Source organism: Hipposideros armiger, unplaced genomic scaffold (assembly GCF_001890085.2).
Source record: "Hipposideros armiger isolate ML-2016 unplaced genomic scaffold, ASM189008v1 scaffold_516, whole genome shotgun sequence".
NCBI lineage: Eukaryota > Metazoa > Chordata > Mammalia > Chiroptera > Hipposideridae > Hipposideros > Hipposideros armiger.
Genome location: NW_017731866.1, coordinates 213357 through 232966, shown reverse-complemented (window position 1 = coordinate 232966; position 19610 = coordinate 213357). Strand labels below are relative to the sequence as shown.

The 19610-nt window shown below is 39.2% G+C and overlaps 1 protein-coding gene across 3 annotated transcripts in view; it reads left to right on the top strand.

The window, feature by feature from the left end:
• The window catches only part of GCLC (glutamate-cysteine ligase catalytic subunit), a 47316-nt gene extending 30895 nt beyond the window's left edge, over positions 1-16421 (top strand). The window contains exons 5-16 of one of the 3 annotated variants that reach the window (XM_019668087.1): positions 343-401; positions 520-653; positions 5001-5075; positions 5543-5659; positions 6745-6883; positions 7337-7449; positions 7928-8020; positions 8329-8433; positions 13282-13363; positions 13444-13547; positions 13626-13746; positions 14801-16421. In XM_019668087.1, the coding sequence (XP_019523632.1) occupies positions 343-401; positions 520-653; positions 5001-5075; positions 5543-5659; positions 6745-6883; positions 7337-7449; positions 7928-8020; positions 8329-8433; positions 13282-13363; positions 13444-13547; positions 13626-13746; positions 14801-15012 (1354 nt within the window). In that variant the 3' untranslated portion in view covers positions 15013-16421. Of the gene's footprint in view, positions 1-342; positions 402-519; positions 654-5000; positions 5076-5542; positions 5660-6744; positions 6884-7336; positions 7450-7927; positions 8021-8328; positions 8434-13281; positions 13364-13388; positions 13548-13625; positions 13747-14800 lie in introns of all 3 variants that reach the window. The other 2 variants (XM_019668086.1, XM_019668088.1) reach the window with 2 other exon arrangements.
• The last annotated feature ends 3189 nt before the right edge of the window (positions 16422-19610 follow it).

Sequence of the window (19610 nt, the reverse complement as noted above, 5' to 3'; positions counted from 1 at the left end):
GTTTGGTTAAAGTCTTTGGCGTTAACTTGGGAAGTGTTAGAAATGTGGGGTGAGACCAGTCCATGGCAGACCCCGAACAGTTGAACTTCATCTGGGGAGCTACAAAGGAGCTGGGGATGCAGGGACTGAGCAAGAGAGAGAACAGCATTCTTGAGTAAAAGCCCAAGGACGTGGTATTAACGCAAAGCCGCCTTCCAGAGTATCCCTCATAAATTTTCTGTATGGTGGCCTCAGAATTAGTTTGAGGTAGGTTTTCATTCATTTATTTGTATATGATCAATTTCTTCTTTTACATGATGGATCTTAGGTGATTGATTTACGGTGTTTGGTTGTGTGTTTCAGCACCCTAACAAGAAATATTCGACATAGGAGAGGAGAAAAAGTTGTCATCAATGTACCAAGTATGTCTACAGAGAGGTGGCGGGTGGGAGAGACCTCTGTTGAGTTGTTGTTTAATCCTTGGCTCTCACCCATTTCTCTCTCTTTCTCTCTCCTTTTTTTTTCCCTTAAATAATGCAGTATTTAAGGACAAGAATACACCATCTCCATTTATAGAAACCTTTCCTGAGGATGATGAGGCAGTGATGGCTTCTAAGCCCGATCATATTTACATGGATGCCATGGGATTTGGGATGGGCAATTGCTGTCTTCAGGTATTGTTTCAAATATACAGGGAGGCAGTGTCCTCATCTATTTCTGTTTACTAACGTCTTTATGTAGCATGTTTCCTTGCTCAAAACCATATTCAATCAGGTCGAAATGGTAGCTAGTATGCTTTTCTGAAAACCAATGAAGTTATTTTAATAAATTCATCGGAAGCTATCTCTTGAAAGAATTTACAGAATCAACAGTTGGCTGCAAAGATTTTAATTAACTTAAAATGTGAACTATTCCGAGGTCACTCTCTTCTTTCTATATGCCTAATTTTTGCTGCCATCTAGTGACGGTCTAGCTTTGAGGTTGTAAACATTGCCCAAAACTCTTATTATTTCTCAAAATGAGCTCTGAGGGATGCATTCTGGTGATGTTGTGATAAAGGAAAGGACTGTTTGTACTTTGAATTTTTATATTCATGCAAGGCCATCTGGCAGTCCTGCGTTGCCTTGCCCCTGGCTACGTTACTTAAGAGGTAGAATAGCCTTTCTGTAGTTACTCTGGTAAAAGTTTCTCTGGATCTAATTAGATTACTGGCGCCCCTGGCAGTGATTGTGCCCAGGCTCACTTTGGACGTGGGTGGGAGAACACAGAACTTACCAGGCAGCCCGAAGGTTTTGGCTCCTCTGGTATTTGGGTAACTCCCTTCACTTTTTTTGGCCTCAGTTTTCTCATCAGTTGAAAGAAGGGTTTATATTAAGGCCTCTTCTAGGTCTGACTCCAGGGTAATGTTTATTTCATTGTTTTTATTAACAGAAGTATATGTTTTAACCTTAAATTTATTTAAAGTCATCTTAGAACAGAAGTAGGAGTTCCACAAAATACACACTTTCAAATTGAAAAGTTAAATAAAAGAAAGAGTGGCCTCTTGTTATTGTCCAAGGAGATTTTATCTAGTTCTAATGACTTTAGCTGATTAGAATCGGTGTCCTTAGGGGCCTGGAGCAGTGCCCAGCCCGGTCCCCACGTAAAGCCCCCTGGGCCTCCAGCCTGAGCGCTGAGAAACCAGAGGCCAGGAGACACAGCATCCGCATCGTCTCAAACAGCTGCAGCATAGACATGTACCTTTTCCACATGTATCCCTGTTGTGTGTATTTTTACAACTATGTGTAATCAAAATTGAATGCCAGCGTCAGAGTCTTCCATGCTAAGTGTGTTTTTACATAACCACGGCCATGGATAAAATTTTTTCCTGACTTACATAGGGAGTATTAATATATAATATGTGGCTCCCAAACAAACATAGGCTAGAAAGTTTCCTTACAAATGGTCACGCTTAATTAAAAAAGAGACCTTTTGACTTTTAACTGCATATCTTCTTTCCTATCTTAATTACAAATATTTCCAAAGAGAACTATTAAGCTCTAGAATTTACAGTACACGGCTTTAAAATTGTATCCGTTCTATTGCAGTACCAATTGCCTTTTCTTGGTTTAATATTAAACCAGGGTGTTTTGCCAGGAACAGCGCAACTGCTTTGTTCCAAAGGGCTATTCTTTCCTTTGAAACAATGTATTTATACAAATAAATGTGTCCTCATGATAGGTGGTTAACATTTTTGTTGCCTGTAGATACAATTTTCCATCCAATATAAGCTTTGTCTTGGGTTTAGGATTAAGTTTTCTTTTTTCTCGTGGCACGTCCAGCATCCCAGTTTCAATACTGAAAAAAAAGTTGCAGATAATGTGAAGTGTGTGGCAGATGAGACAATTCCACAGAAATCTCTGCTTTGTATCTCTTAAATGGAACACTTAATTACACTAATTATAGTAAAGCAGAAAAAATAGTTTCAATTAATTTTTTAAGATTAATGGAAAACTTACTGTACCAAAAAAAAAAAAGCATTTTAACCATATTCAAATTCTTGATCCTTGGGAGCTTTTGCGGCATCATTCAGTAAGCTCATGCATGTTGTAAGCGGTCCCCCTCCCTCAAGAAAATCATGTGCCTTCAAACTGCTTCTAGTTAAATTTTAGCTAGTTAGGTTTCTATCAACTATTCTTCATACTTCCTCTCTTTTGTTCCCCTCTCATCAGTTTCCTAGTGACATTGCTTCTCTTCTTGATATACTTTAAACGGATACCAGAAGCCAAAGCCGTTCACATATTTATACTGTTTAAGGTATTAGAACTATTTTCCTTCCCCCCAAAAACCATTATGTGTAGCCATGTCCGTTTGATTTGTCAATGACTATATCAGCTCTAGAATAAGGAAGCTAGTTACTAAATATATTTAGAATATCTAAGTCACTTCACTGTTGTAACTCAGCTACTGGATTCCAGGTGCTAATACTTAAGCATACTTTTCTAGGGTTGACTCTTCAAGGATTTGCCTGTAGATTGTCTAGTATGCACTAGGCCATCTAAGAGAAGCCAGTCAGAAAACTGAAAACAATGCTTATCGCAGTATCTTTTTAAAAACAAAAGTAACAGGACACATACTAAAATACCTAAGAGGGATGAAAAAGAGCCACAATAAACTAAGAGATGCTTGTTCAAAAGACTTCAGCTCAAAACATTTGGGGGACATTTAATTATTTTTGAAATCTCAATCCATGTAAATTTGGCCTATAGGGTCACAGTTTTTCAAGTATCTCGCCATTTTATAAAAATAGAACTTAGTCATTGCCCCTGTGTTCTCCTCGTTGGCACCTTTTTTCCTTTAAGATACTCTAGTCACTTAATAAATATGTATTAAGTACTTAGTGTAGGTGTCAGACCCTGTTCTACACACTTGGGATACAGAGCCGCAAGGCACATAGATCCCTCCCCTCCTGGGGCTTTTAGTAGTGCGATCGCAACAGATAAAAATGTATAATAAATACTTTGTTAGCATCTCCCATCTCCTCACTTCTCATTTACTCTTACCCATGCACAAACTGGCTCCTGAGTTCCCACCTCTTTGCAGAAACTACCCTTCTTCTGGTTATCAGTGATCTAATTGCCCATCCTTCTCAATCTTTACCTATTTTCACCTTTGATACTCTTATTCCTTGTTGTCTGTGACACAGCTCTTGTCCATGTTGAATTAATTTGTAATGGCTAGTTATTACATTTGAATGAAAACATGGCACTGACTTAACAATTAACATGAAATTATAGGAAGATCAGAACACAGTCACTTGTCTAAATGATTCCATAGTTAGTCACCACACTGACATGAAATGTCATTGTGACAACAAACAGACGTTCTCTGCTTTGAAAAAAAAGCAGAGTTGAGACCTGGCTAAAATTATTGGAACTAATATGTTGGGATTATAATAATAAACATCCTCTCTCAGTTGCTGTTTCAAGTATTAAGCACTTAAATCATTTCCTGCACCAACACTAAATTTGAATGCATTATTAAATAACAATACCAGGAAATTAGAACTGTTCCCAATTTGCAGTTAATACAAATGTACTAACACAACCATGATTTGTATCCTTGCCCCCTCCACTGCCGCTTCCGCAAAAAAGGCAGGACTTTTTTGGTTTCTTTTGGGTAATTGTTGCTGGAGGATTTGTACTAATCATTATGTGATCTTTTTCTCTGCCTAACTTTTAAGAGTCCTACTTACCAGTCTTGTGGAAACTTCCTGGGTGATCTGCCCGTGTTGTAGACATCATCTGAGCCTACTCCCCAGATATTTCTCCAGTTCAGACTTTTCTCCTGGGCTTCCAGCCACTTCCAGGGCTTCTGTGTTCCTTGGCCTCATCAGGGCATCATGTCATGGTGCCTCTTCTTCCCGTCTGTCCTGGAAACACCCTAAGCCAAATCCCAAGTCACACTTCCACTATCTAGATAAACCCCCCTCGTCCCCAGAACCTGCTGCTTACATTCTGGTGTGCCTCTTCCCATCGGCCCTCCTCAGCTTTTTCTGTAACAGTTACAGTGTTTGCACAGCTCTGCCTTCCTCCAGTCTTGGCGCTTCCAAGTGATTCCTCATACGGCCACAGTAAACTTTGAAACCCATCAGTAGCATCATCTCCAAGTCCCCTTTGTACCAAAACTTCTATCACCCCTCAGCTAACTGAAGGGAAGGGGAGCCTGTCAGACGAAGTAAGCCAGTAGGAGAGGAAACGCCTCACTGAACTTCTTCATTTATCTGTCATTTCTTTCTTAACCTTTTAAACCTTATTTAACTCAGGAACATGGTTATTTATATTACTTGTGGACATGATTAAATACCATTTTCTAGCAAAATTCATCCTAGGCAGCTTTTAAACAAAACTCCTATATTAAGTGTTGTCATCAGTGGAATAACTCTTAACCTATCATGCCCCCTGCATCTTTCTTCTCAGATTTTACTCCTGTTAATCCAATTATTTGTTTGTTGTTGTTAATACCTGGGAATTCTTAAACAGGTAACGTTCCAGGCCTGCAGCATAGCTGAGGCTAGATACCTTTATGACCAGTTGGCCACTATCTGCCCAATTGTCGTAAGTAGAAATTATATCTTATTTTAAATACTTTTTTTTATATAAAATAAAGACCGCATGTGCAAAATTTGCTAACAATTTTCTATTTAAGTCCAGTTGAGACTTCATTCAGAAATAAATTAACACAAATAATATGCAAGTTAAGAGCTAACAGACAAAGAGTGAGCTATAGAAGTTTACTGTTGCTAGTAAGACATTTATGTATTAAAGTGTCAAGTGCGAGTGTAGCCATCTTCCACCTTCCATGTCCTCACATTATAGAGAGGATGATTTGAATGGATCAGATCCAAGGGTTTGAGTCACTTCTGGTGTTATGTCACTTAGAAAGCAGGCAGATGGTATAGTAGAGCTCTGTATGTGTTGCATAACCGATTCTTCTTGACCAGACATAACTGCATGGAGCTTATTTTTTCAGCATGTAAGTGACCCTTTGAAACCTGCAGGTGCTGACTTTTGTTTGTTTTTAGATGGCTTTGAGTGCTGCGTCTCCCTTTTACCGAGGCTATGTGTCAGACATTGATTGTCGCTGGGGAGTGATTTCTGCATCTGTAGATGATAGAACTCGGGAGGAGAGAGGACTGGAGGTGGGAACGATTTTCCTTAATAGCCTTTTTATGTCAAGCTGGTAAAATGGAGTTATTGTAACTACTTGCAATTTTGAAGTTTCCCTTAATTTTTATCTTGAGTGGGTTGGTCTCGTGAGGAGAAATTCATGGGTTATAAGCCTGTCTTTGTTTCTGGTCTTTGGCTTTATAGGGTTTGTTTTGGGGCAAATATATGGGAAACACAATTTCGTTTGGGTGGGAGTTCATTTTCATCATTCATTGAAATCTGTGTTTGTTTTATCTTCTTCTAAAATTAATAGGGCAATTTTTTTATATTTTAGAAGTCACTGCTGATGGCTGTTTTTACCAAAAGGCTTTTTGGTTGCCACACGAGTGCTTTATATATGATGCTTTCTGCTGTGGAAAGTGTAATCTGTTGTCAAAGATTTTTTACCCCATATACAGGGCTAGGGTAGGTTACTGCCTCTTGTTTGCATGTTGAACTGTGACCTTGCATCTCTCTAACCAAGAGTATGCATCAGAACCACCCGTGGAGATCTTTAAATTAGACACCCAGGCCCGTCCTATACCTAATAAATGTCTCCAGGACTGGAACCTTGACATAGGTGTTTTTAAAAGAGCCCTCATAAGTAATTCTGATGTTGTCAACCAGGGCTGCACTACTGCTGCTCTGATAGTTCATACATTGTTGAACATGCTTTCTAAATAGAAATAAACTTTAAAGGAAAAATTATTTTAATAGCTTTGTATTACATTATAGGGCTTTTTTTTGTTTTTTGTTTTTTTGCTTTTAACCGTGGCCTTTATTTTCCTAGCTTAATAAGAATGAAGGTGATCTGCTTTTTAAAACATGTAAAACTATATTTATGTCATATCAGATAAAAAGGCTACTTAAATTGCCTCCAGGCTTTTTAAATGTAATTTTCCCTAATAATATTTTTCAGGGTTAACTAACTTTTTTCCAGGGTCTTATGTTAAGTAAGATTGGACATTTTTATATAATTTTATATATAAAAACATTTTAATATAGTTATTTGGGGCATTGATTTATTTCCAGATCATTTTATATGGTGTTCATTCTTTTCTTTTTTTTCCAATTTTAGCCACTGAAGAACAATAACTATAGGATTAGTAAATCCCGATATGATTCAATAGATAGTTATTTATCCGAGTGTGGTGAGAAATATAATGACATCGAGTTGACAATAGATAAAGAAATCTACAAACAACTGTTGCAGGAAGGTGAGCATCCGTGCCCTTTTTTCTAGATTTGATTGTACGCCTTTAGTTCTTCAAAACACTTTTAAACTTTTTTGCTGACTCCTGGTCTGGTTTCTGTTTTTAGTGTGAAGTCTCTAACTTTTCTTATGAGGCTGCTTGTTCCTAAAGTTTCAAGTTCCAAATACTTGTGAGATCTTCTTGACTTTTAGCAAAAGGAACTTACTTTGGAGGTCTGTATCTAGGTCCACACCAGTGCCCCAGCAGGCATTGTGTAAGTAACGAACAAAACTCTGCCGCTTCCCCAGGGCCCATAGGATAAAATCCTGGGCAACGTGACAGTACTGAGCCAGCCATTGCCTAAGCTGCTAGACACCCTCTCTTCAAACTTCCTGAGATGTGCTGTCTTCTTACTGGACTTAGAGACCAGTGGAGTCTCGAGCTGTGAAATGAATCCTGTGTGACCTCTCTTTGCAGGCATTGATCATCTCCTGGCTCAGCATGTCGCTCATCTCTTTATTAGAGACCCACTGACGCTGTTTGAAGAGAAAATACACCTGGATGATGCCAATGAGTCTGATCATTTTGAGGTATCTCCCGTTTTTACTGCATTTTAATTTGCTAGCCAAGATGGAGGAAGTTTTCTGTACCTGTGAAGAATTAATAGCAGTAGAAATCTTGTGCCTTCCCTTACCTAGTGCAGTAAAGAACTAAGAGAATTTTTAAACAGGTTTAGAGTACTTTTATGACTCTTACTTGGTTGTCGCTCCAGTTCTAAATGTCTTATTTGCATAACGGTGAAAAATTCAAGCATGCTGCATAAACATAACTTGCTCAGTTATTTCAGTGCTGCTGGTATTGTCACCCATCTTTTGTTAAACACTTGCTGTTTGTTTTCCTAGCAGGTCACGCTCCAAGAAAATCTTAAATTGTACCTTTTTGTATTTGTAAATTGAAGAGTATTAGGTATGGACAGTGAACAGTCTTCCCCTTATTGAATGTCAAATATTTTTAATATTTTCCTGGACATATAGAAAGTTGGTTTTATTTTCTGCTTTTTTATTATAGAATATTCAGTCCACAAATTGGCAGACAATGAGATTTAAGCCTCCTCCTCCAAACTCAGACATTGGATGGAGAGTAGAATTCCGACCCATGGAGGTAAGACACGCATCGGCCGACACTCACTCAGACGCACCCTTCCTCCTGCCTGCCACCCTTCTGGTGCTCTCCTCAGAGGCTCCTAGATTAATTGGAAGGCAACACAAATCAAGAGTATGCGTGTTAAAAGCAAGTCCAGAAGCTAAGGAGGATTGATTTCTGAGACCAGATTGTGGGCCGATGGGTTCTAGACCCAGATAAGGAATTAAGAGATGGCTTGGGAATGACGCAATCCAAGGAGGGGTCTGCTGGGGAACAGCACATTTGTGTGGTTAGGCCATAACCTCTCTGGGCTCCTGCTTGTCTAGGTTCAGTTAACAGACTTCGAGAATTCTGCGTATGTGGTGTTTGTGGTGCTGCTTACTAGAGTGATCCTTTCATACAAGTTGGATTTTCTCATTCCACTGTCAAAGGTAAGAGTATGTTTCAGCATAGCAACAGGTCTAGAGACCTGTAGATTATCACCTGTTCATTTATATATAATATTTCAAATATGACCTCATTTATTTTTTTTGTTATTATTTTTTTTAAGATTTTATTGGGGAATTGGGGAGGGGTACCAGCCAAGTTGTTGTTCTTCAATGTTTGTTGTGGAGGGCGCCAGTCGCCATCTGGCTTCCCATCTGCAGCTTGTGGCCTCTAAGCTCAAGGTGCCGACTTCAGTCTTAGTTGCAGGTAGGCGTAGCCCACCATCAAACAGGCAATCTTGTTACACCAGCTGAGCCATCCTGCCACCAGTTGACAGCTCAGCTCGGGCGCAGCGTTACTGGCCCATGTGGGAATCGAACCAGAGGCCCTGTTGCTCAGAGCCCGTGCTCTTAAGCCAACTCTTAACCAACTGAGCCACTCGGCTGGCCCAAATTTGACATCATTTAGAATTGTTCACCCTTTAGAACAAAATGGTTCTCCAAGACCCCCACCCCTATCCTTTTTTTTTTTTTAACTTAAGCTTATGTTATAGATTTTGGTACTTCATTGGTGGGGACCCCTGGGGTGGGGAGAAGGGGGAATGCTAATAGTAGTTCCGTACTCAGCCCATTTGAAAGAGATTGAGGGTTGCATTTGAACAATCACTTTAGTTCTAGAGGCTTTTTCAATTCAAGGTGATGGTTGGAGTGAGTCCCACAAATTAATTTCATCCTGCCTCAAATTCCATTTTGGTTACAGTATTAAAATTAGGATGGGAGGGAAAAGTGAATATAGGGTAAGGTGACCTCAGTGGAACCGAACTGGAGATGTTTCTGGCGAGTTTAGATGGCATTAAAATGATCAGAAACACAAACCAGAGTTACCCAGCCCCAGCCCAATGAAAAGCAAAAGAGGAGCTTTCTGGAAGCGGTTTCCCAGCAGAACCTTTGGGAAACTTCCAGACTGTGAGGCAGCAAATAGAGGCCTTCGGTTCCTGGGCCGGTGGGTCTCTTGGCGCTGAGTGTGACTGCAAAGCCTGCGTGGCACAGCGAGGGGTCTGTTAAGGTTTCAGGGCCAGAGAAAGGAGAAGCAGAGCTGCCCTGTCACAGCAAGCATGAAGGAAGAAGAAAGCTGCCAAGCCCAGCATCTGTTCCCATAATACCTTGCTCCCTACTCCCCTACCAGGGGGGCCTCCAGCCTGCACCTGTCCCACCCACACATGCTGAAGGAAGTCTGGCGGTCAGCGTGTCTCGGCCTGCTCGTCACACCCAGGCCAAAAATAACCCATAGAATTCTATGGGCCCACGTTGCCCAGGTGTGTGTACCTGCTGGGGAGAGACGCCCATCTAAGGGAGAGTTCATGTAAGCTACCATTGTAAGCCTTTGTTTACAAATATGAATAGATGTCTAAAAGTCAATAGAAAACTAACAACTTTTAATGGTCTTAAAGAAAAGGGCCCAGCTTGGCCTGTAGAATATATAATCCTCACTGAAACTTAGTTAATTCATGAAACTGGACAGAATTCTTTAAAAAATTTTAATTAATGGCCAGGAGAAATTCTAGAGAAGGGTCACATCAGTAAAATAAACAAGCACTATGAACCAAAGAGCATTTGGAGAATAGGAGTTTTTAGAAACAAAGAATGTGGTAGCCATGCTTTTAAAACTCAGTAAATGTGCCAGTAGAGCAGAGGCTGAAAATCAAAGTCAGTGATTTAGGAAACCACACTGAGATTTATCACAGCAGTAGGGCAAAGAAATGGAAATTATGGAGAAAAAAAAACTGAAATATGGAGAATTGCTCTGGAAATTCAGTGTTTGTGTAATTACTTAGAAGAAAAGAATGGTCTATGTGAGAGATAGACACAGTAATCAAAGAATAATTGACTTTTCCCTGAGTGAAAGAGTCCATTAAGGAGTAGATAGAAAATTTAAAGAGGAACCTAAATCTAGGAATTTCTGAATCTCAAAGGACAACCCAACTGTCTAGCTAAGAGAAAATTAAGATAGCTGCCAAGAGGGAAGAAATATCTCACTTCTCATCTACAACATTAAATACTAAAAGAGAGAAAGAAAAGTCTTCGGAATCCTAAGGGGTAAAGAATTGTGATCACAGAATTCTCTTCCCAGCCAAACTATTTAAATTTCAGGTAATTCTAACAAAATGTAATAGATTTTTAAGGCTAAAAGAATGCCAGAAGTTTTAATCTATTGAAGGGATAGTAGAAGGAGACACATGGTTGATAGTCCTTAATGCCTGACATTTAGAGAATTTCAAAACTACTTGTTTAAAACGACTGATATAGAAATAGGATTTACTACTTCTAACGTGTTAACTAAACGGGGTGGGAAAAGAACAAAGAAACTTTCCAGTGCCACAAAAGTGGGTATGGGGCTAGGGGAGTAGTAAGGCACTATAGCCAGAGACCATAAAATTATAAAAAAAGGTGAAAACAAAATTGAATAGGCTAAATTCTCCTACTAAAAAGTTAAAACAGATGATCTATAATAGCAACGTAACGGCATATATTGTTTGCATAAGATATACTTAAAGTAAGGACAAATGTGGAAAATAGAGAGCTACTTGATGACCTGTTAAAAAATAGCAGGAATGACAAATTAATAACAGACAAAATGAAATATAAGAGAGAAAGTATTAAATGAGATAGAGAAAGCAATTTTCTGTGTTCTTCTAAAATGATGTTAGAGCCGTGATTCTTTTTACATAAAATGGAGCAAACATTTCTCAGAAGCATAAGAAGAATTTAAAGGCAGCTATGATATAACGTTGGTGTGAGCCCTGAATTCATAAATCACTTGTACTACTTCTAGCTTTTTAACCTGGGCAAGTTAGTTACCCTGTCAAGTGCCTCAGTTTGTACATGTAGAATGGGGATAAGTGGGCTGTGTAACACTACGTGGAATTCGTGGAAGTAAATCATTTAGCAGGGTACCTTGCATGTTACTCAGCAACTGACAGGTCATATAATCACAGAATGAGAAAGGCCGTTGGGAAATTAAACAACATGTTAATAAGCTTGGTTGTGTAGCCTCTGTCTCAAGTCTTATACCACAATACATCTTTTTTCAAATGTCCTGAGGAAGATTTACAAAAATTTATCCAGGAAAATCTTCTCAAAATCAGATACCAGACAGGATACATCTCCACCAAAATTCAACAGAAAAGTTCAAGAGAAATTTAACTGTTGGAACTTGGAAATGTTTTTCCTAGTAGTTTTAGATTAAGGCAACGCTAGAATTACAGATTGTATAGGAAAGGGAATGGCAGTGGGATGCTGCCAAAGCTAGTTAGTCTCCAAGGGAAAAGCTTAGCGTAAAATGCTTAAAAGAGAGATTGAAATAAACCCACACAGTCACATTGAGAATCTAAAAAGCAATAGTAAAATATACTTATAAAAGGAAATTCATAAAAGCAGAAATTAAAAATAAAAACAGTGATCTTAAGGACATTTGTCAAGATTAAGGAAAAGATTATTAGAAGTGAAAGAAGATGATCATAGCCACAGTGAAATTTTAGACTATTATTTGACTATGCTCCTAGAAGTTTCTAGATTATTCAGGTAATTGTGTGTCTTTAAAAAAAACACACACAATAACAACAATAGGAATTAATGAACATGGTAAAGAGGCTAAGTAATCAAAGACTTTGTGCCATCCATCCTAGTTCAGTGTGACCCTATACCTTGTGTCTTTTATGTATTGAGGTTCCCCTAAGATTTCGTTATAGGAACTAAGGAACAACTACTAAGAAGCTTTAAAAGCTCTACTTTGAGGGTCTTAAAAAGTCATTGGAGAAATGGAGTATTCACAAATGAAGAGGAATTTTTTTGGCCCCATCGATAAGTTGACATGGCCAGGGCCACCAGGTGGGCAGATAGCATTAGTGACACTACCCTCTGCCCCTGGAGAGCTAACCTTGTTCTAGATTCGAGAACCTGCTGACTCATTCCTTTTCCTCAGCAAAGTGAGGCAGCAAGACCCCAGTGGTGGGGATGACAGAGCACTGAACTGGAAGCCAGGAGAACTGGGTTCTCTGCCTTTTCTGACCTAGGATCTTGGATGAGTCACAGTTGTGTTAAGGGAACCAACCACCTGCCCTTGAGACAGTAGATTTCTTGCAAGGTTCAGTCACAAAGGTGCTTTGAAATGCAGGCAGCCTACATGAATATAAGGTCTTGTTTTGTTTTATAAGATAAGCTTCTCTTAGAATTTCCCCGTTGTTACTAAAAAGCACATACCCATTTGTGGTTGGGTGTCACCATCCCCATATAAAAGTAGAAAAGTCTGTTCTTCCAACCAGAAAGCATTGGAGGGGACAGTAGAACTTTTACAGGAGTTTATCCTAATGGAAGAAGTTAGGAAGGCACTACACCTTCTGTGTCTAGTCAAGAATGTTTTGACTGTGCTCACCCCAAAAGTCTAGTTACTATTCTTCACCCCTTTCATGTACCCCCTAATCCCCTTCCCCTCTGGTACTCATCGACCTCTTCTCTTAATCTATAAGTATGTTTTGTATGTCCATTTGCCTTTGGATTCCACATATGAGTGAGGTCATAGGGTGTTTGTCTTTCTTTTTCTTACTTACATTACTTAACATTATACCCTTTTAAAATATCTTTTGTAATTTTGAATATCTTTTGAGTTTAAAGCATTTACGCATTCCACTGAGTATAAAGTAGTTTGGTGTGATGCTCATAAGAGAGATGCATTAAGTCAGTGATAATATGATACTATTAGTGTAGTTAATGCTTTCATTAAAGGCAATAAATCCTGCACTTAAAAAAAAAAAAAAAGAATGTTTTGACTGAGCCATGATGGTTCTTCTCCCTTAGGTCGATGAAAACATGAAAGTAGCCCAGAAACGAGATGCTGTTCTACAGGGAATGTTCTATTTCAGGAAGGATATTTGCAAAGGTATTACATTCTCTTGGATTTCTAGGGTCACTTGAGGCTCCGACAAGCCACTGACGCGCCTGTGCCCTGTCCTCCAGCAGGTGGCAACGCCGTGGTGGATGGCTGTGGCAAGGCGCAGAACAGCTCGGAGCTGGCCGCAGAGGAATACACCCTGATGAGCATAGACACCATCATTAACGGGAAGGTAGGGGCCTGCACCGCCCGAGCCCCGCACGGGGTCCAGCAAGGGTCGGCAGCGCCTGACGGGGCCTGTTTCTTGCAGGAAGGTGTGTTTCCTGGGCTGATCCCAGTTCTGAACTCCTACCTTGAGAACATGGAAGTGGATGTGGACACCAGATGTAGCATTCTGAACTACCTAAAGCTGATTAAGAAGAGAGCATCTGGTATGGTGCCCTTTGCTCTCTTTTCTTTAAAAAAGTCTTATAATGTAGGCAGAACCCCACAACCTTAGAATGTTCAGTTTCTTAAAGTAGTCTTTTAAAGTATGCAGTTACCAGTGCTCACTTTGGCACATTTTGACGTCTCTGCTCTGGGATACACCTTTAATCTTTGATCATCACAGTTTAATTAGCCGTGCTTTTTCTTCTTACTGGTTCATATGTAAAAGAGTGGTGCGTCTTTCAGTGGATGGCATCTTAGATGGTGCAGTGCAGTATCTGGACTGCCTGTTTGTCACTTACGTCCATCTGTGTTCCTTGTGCAACCTCATGGGCTCTTTATAGGGCGAAGTAACCCTAGGTTAAATAAGGGACACAGCCAGAATGTCTGGCTCTTGAGCCTACCTCCATAGAGGGACACCTGAAGAGCCCCCTTCTTTGTTAGCTCTGAGGAGAGATCATATTGATGGTCCCTAACAAGCACCTGGCACGGGGGAGCTGTCAGCGGTGAATCAGAGCAATAATTACGGTAATGGCACCTGCATGTCACGTGAGGCTTCTGTAAACTTTCTGGTGTCACAAAGGCTATACCCCCCAATGTATCTGCCAATATCTCTCCTGATTCTCTTTGCTTACTAGTCTTTCTTCTCTCCACCTTTTTGACCCAAGATTGCTCCAGCAAACTTGGGACCAGCCACCCTCCAAGGCATTCTTATGACGCCAGCATGTGTGGCCAGATGGGAGAACGTGTGCTCCAGTACACGTGCTGGCTCCCGTTCCCTGCAAGTGGCCGTGTCATTGTGTGGGTAGCATCTAACCGGTAGCGATGGGCATTATGTGTTCCAGTTGCCCACCTGCAACCTAAACTTCTTCCCCAGGAGGAATTCTTCAAACACTGTGGAAAACACATTTTCCCAGCTCCTGCCTTATGGTTATACCAAGAGGCCACACTGATGTTTCTTCAGGATTGTGTTTATACTGGGCACTACATGTCAGCTTATTTTTCCAAAGCACCACTATTCCTTAACGTTGTCTTTAAAAACTTCTTTTGTTTTTTCAGGAGAACTAATGACAGTTGCAAGATGGATGCGGGAATTTATCTCAAACCATCCTGACTACAAGCAAGACAGTGTAATAACTGATGAAATGAACTATAGCCTTATTTCAAAGTGTAACCAAATTGCGAATGAATTATGTGAATGCCCAGAGTTACTTGGGCCAGCATTTAGGAAAGCAAAATATAGTGGAAGTAAAACTGACCCTTCCAACTAGACCTGCAGCAGGAAAAATGCATTACTGCTTCATGGAAGAACTGACTGCACTACTCCCAGCCGGGGTGTGGTATGAAAACCAAGTAATAGAACCGTATCGTGTCCGGGGCCACTTGGCCAGAAATGGATTTAGAGGCTTCCTTCAGTAGGTAAATCTAGAGTTTATACAGTGAACATGTACATAGTAAAGTATTTTTATGATTAACAGTGTATTTTAACATTATATCTAAAGTCATCATGGACTGGCTTGTACATTTTTCAATTCTTACTCTGGAGCAACTACTGTCTCAGCAGTTTTGTAAATGTAATGCACTAGTAATTGTACTATACCTGCATTCCAGAGTTCAAAATGTTTACTGTAAATTTTGTTTTTTTTAAAGACTTTGCCTGGGACCTGATTCACTGAAATGTATCACTTCACTTTAAAAAGTTTGTCCTGTTCATTTTCTTTGAGTCATCTCTTTTGTTGTGCACATAAAAAATCACTATTGAATCCATTGAAGGCGTCAAGGGTAACCTTGGATTTCTGGCACCTTATCTCTGTTGCTTTTATACTCAGAGTAGTTAACCACTTGGTAACCCTGCTCCAAGCTTTCACCACCAAATAAAACCCATTGAAATCTGATGGCTGTTACAAAAGGTACTTTCCTTTTTTGTTTAAATTTGATGATTCAGGCATTAACTTTTAAAGACAGCTGTAGGAAGGCAGGAGACTACACCCTGAGTTCAGGTATAGTGATTATTGGGGGTGAGATTTTATCGTTTTTTTTTTCTTCCTACGCATAATTTACTAAAGAGTATTGTCAAAAATGGCAATTTTTGTTGTAGCCCCTGTTTATTCTGATTGCTGCTCTATGTTTAAATTTTCAAATCAAGTGCAGTTGCTGAATTTTGTTTTGTTACTTTTTCTCTAGTTTCCACTACGCATATAGACATACATTCTAAAAGCCATTCACTCTAGATTTTACCTGCTAGTTACCTGCTCTATGAAACTGATAAATAAATCATGATATGCAATAAGTTTTGTGAATCAGGACCCTAAATGTTTAATTGTAAATAATTTAAGTTTTCACATAATTGTTGTTAGAGCTTTTTGTTGAAGTTTTTTTTTCCAACTTAAAAGTCAACTACTTCTGAAATAATAACTATGTATAGTAGATTATGCAAACTTTAACAGGCATCGATATTTAAACTGTAATACTAATTTTATGAGATTGTGATAAAGCTGCTTCAGCTAAGTTTATGTATAAATACTAGGGTTTGTGCTATATTTCATATGTGCATTTTGTAGGATTAAAGAATGCCTGTTTTTCATTTGCAATTTGCTTGTAAATCAGGTTGTAAAAAGGTAGATAAACTAAAATGTTTGTGGTATGAGGAAATAAAAGAATGGAATTAGCATTCTGAAAACTCTTGAATGTGTGAATTGTGCAACTAAAGAAATAATGGTGGGGTTTGTATTTTAATTAGCACAGATAGTCTGTGAAATTAGTTTTTCATTGCGATCCTCAGATGTTTTATTGTATTGTAGAAAGAAGCATAGTGATAAAAACAGATGCCTCATCACCCCTAATAGCTGTCAACCCCTGTGGGGAGGGGAAGGACTTGGTGTGTGGCTGAAATGACCCCTGGGCCACGGGAAGTGAATTTTTTACTCCTGACTACTGCTGTGCTGAGCCAGTGGTCAGGTCACATGGTGACTGCTTAGTATACCTGGATGCTGTGTGCGCACTCTAGTCTACGCTGAAGACAAGCCCTACAGAGTCGTTTCCAACCTGTCCTTGGATCAACATCTCTCCTTCTGAACCCGAGGATCCTTATGACTTTGATTAAATTTAGTTTTAAATCCCAGCTTTTGAAACAATATCCCCCCCATACACACACAAACATGGTGCCAAAAAAAAAATGTATACACATTTTAAGAAAGGAAAACTATTAAAATGGTAACACTCAATATATACTGGTAACAAAAAAAAGAATACAAGCCACGTTTGACTTCTGCAATTACAAGAGGTGCTCAAAGTGGTTACCATTAGCATAATTTCAATACAGTTTTTTCCTTTCTTAAAATATGTATATACACACCTCTCAGAGACCTAGCCTTTCCCCCAGGTAATCAGCAAGCCCTGAGACAGCAGACAGTAGCAGGGATCTAATGGTCACACAGTCTGAACCTCTGGCTAAAGGTAACGATGTTACGTCTTGACCTAAGTTATGTTTCAGCTCCTGAGCCTAAGGTGGAATGACCCTCTGGCTCTTTTTTCTTGAGATGGGACAGGGGGACCCCGGAAAAGACCTAGCACTGTTCCCAAACCAGAAGAAATGATTCACTACCCTTACCTCATGATTTTTGCCCTATAGGGGAGTATGGGCTTTTGAGTTCCCGTTCCCCTGGATGGCACCATTCATCAATAAAATAGCCAGTCTTTCTCCACTGCAAATCTCAGTGTATAGTGTTTGGCTCTGCTAGTGCCAGGTGAACGAACTCTTTCTATTCTATAAAATCTCACCCCCATCCCCAGGTCATGTCATAAGGTTCTTAGTGGGGCCAATCTACTCAGCTCTTTAATGTCTATCTAAATGACCCAAGGGCAATGTTTGTCAAACTAAAGAAATCTCTAGGGGATCTTAGTGATGTGTTTGTTCTGGCTCTGGGCCTAGGGTGGTGCCCTCCATCTGCCTGCCGGTTTTTTTGTTTTTGTTTTTGTTTTTTTTGAAAATAGATGAATTTTTAATGTTACTTCATTTCCATTACAGTACATTCAATACAATACTTGAACCTCTACCATTTCTTGGCTATTCCTTCTACTTATATGTAGCTATTCACCTCTCAGAGGTTAGCAATTTAAGAATAATTATTAACAATAATTAACTTAGATACTGATTTTTTCCCTGAGTACAGGATTAAACATCAAAAACTAAATTTATAACTACACTTTGCTGATACTTTGTATTTTACCTTGCTAACCTAACATTATGGAAACCTGAATTTTTGATGTAATCTTAGGGTCTGTAGGTATTAAAAGTACAGTTGAAGCAAAACTGAACCTTAAGTCATTATACTTTGTAATAATCAAAGCACATCATTTTCTATATACCTATGAAGTTCATATTTTATGCATCTAAATGTCCTGTGTAAGTTGTAATTTTGTCTCAAGTCCTGGTATCAATAAGCCTTCATCAATTACCAAGAAAATCATTGTTTATTAGTCAAATAAAATTTTATCTAAGAAAACTATATTATTTAAGTTAAATGAATTTTAGTATCTAAAATTTTAAAACAATATTTAGTAAACCGAATTTAGTCTTATCGTTCATTATTTTAATTTATTCTACATATACTTGTAGTAATAGTTTCTGCTTCCTATTAGAGAATTCTGCATTGGGTTATACAGGCTAGATTGTTTTAATTAAGTTACTTAAATGTAATTACAATTAATTGTGTTAAAATTTTTAAGTTATAATTTTGTAACTTTCATCAATCAATTAGTTCACCTTTAATGAATTAAATTGATTAAATTCACCTTTTAGGGTTTCCTTTTTCTTATCTATAAAAGAAGGGCAGTGAACTACATATGTTAGCCTTAATGTCTCTAGATTCATTTCTAAGTTAGACTTAAAATATTTTATGAAGACTTCTTAGAATGTTGATTTAAGACCAAAACCAAGATGTTATATTTGAGTTTAATGAATAATATTAGTAATGATTATGTAATTTTTTGCTAATGCAGATACATCTCATCACAAAATTACATAAAGCCAATTTTTTTTTTTTTAAATACTGGGGGTGCCAAAAAAATGTACACAAGTGGACACTTTGGTCAACGTTCTTCAAGCAGTAGTTCACCATAATCAGAAGTGCCTGGACGCTGATGGTAACCACTTTGAGCACCTCTTGTACAATAATTGCAGAAGTCAAATGTGTGACTTGTATTCATCTTTTGTTATCGGTATATATTGTGTATGACAATTTTTTTTTTTTTAATGGGGAATTGGGATGGGAACAGTGCTGGGGAATTGGGGGAAGGGGAACAGACAAGTTGCTGTCATTTTGTTCTTCAGTCTAGTTGTGGAGGACGTTGCTTCACTGGCCCAAGTTGGCACCATCATTGCGCTCTTCCTGGGGGAGGCAGATCAGTCGCCGGCTTCTGGACGGCCGCTCACGCTGGCTGCTGGCTACATACAGTAGCCCATGGCAACCCACTGCCACGGGCTGCAGCCTACACCGTTACTGGCGACTCACGGCAGCCCAGCTCCAGGTTGAGCTGCTGTTCAGCATCTTAGCTGTAGAGGGCAGTGTCACTGGCCCTCATATGTGGGATCTGAACCGGGGCCCTCTGGCGTCCCAAGCCAGTTCTTAACCATCGCGCCACTCGGCCGGCCCTGTGTATGACAATTTTAATACAGTTTTTCTTCAAGACTTCCTTTCTTATATTTTTTTGGGCACCCTCTGTATATGAATCTTCTGGGATTTATGTAACATCTGACCTTTGAGGAGAATGCCTTTCAAATGTGTTTAATTTCAGTGATTGGTCTTTGGTGTCTGGTCTAGTAAGAGGTGCTGGAAATTATGTTTATTTACATTTTCAGAATATGCTT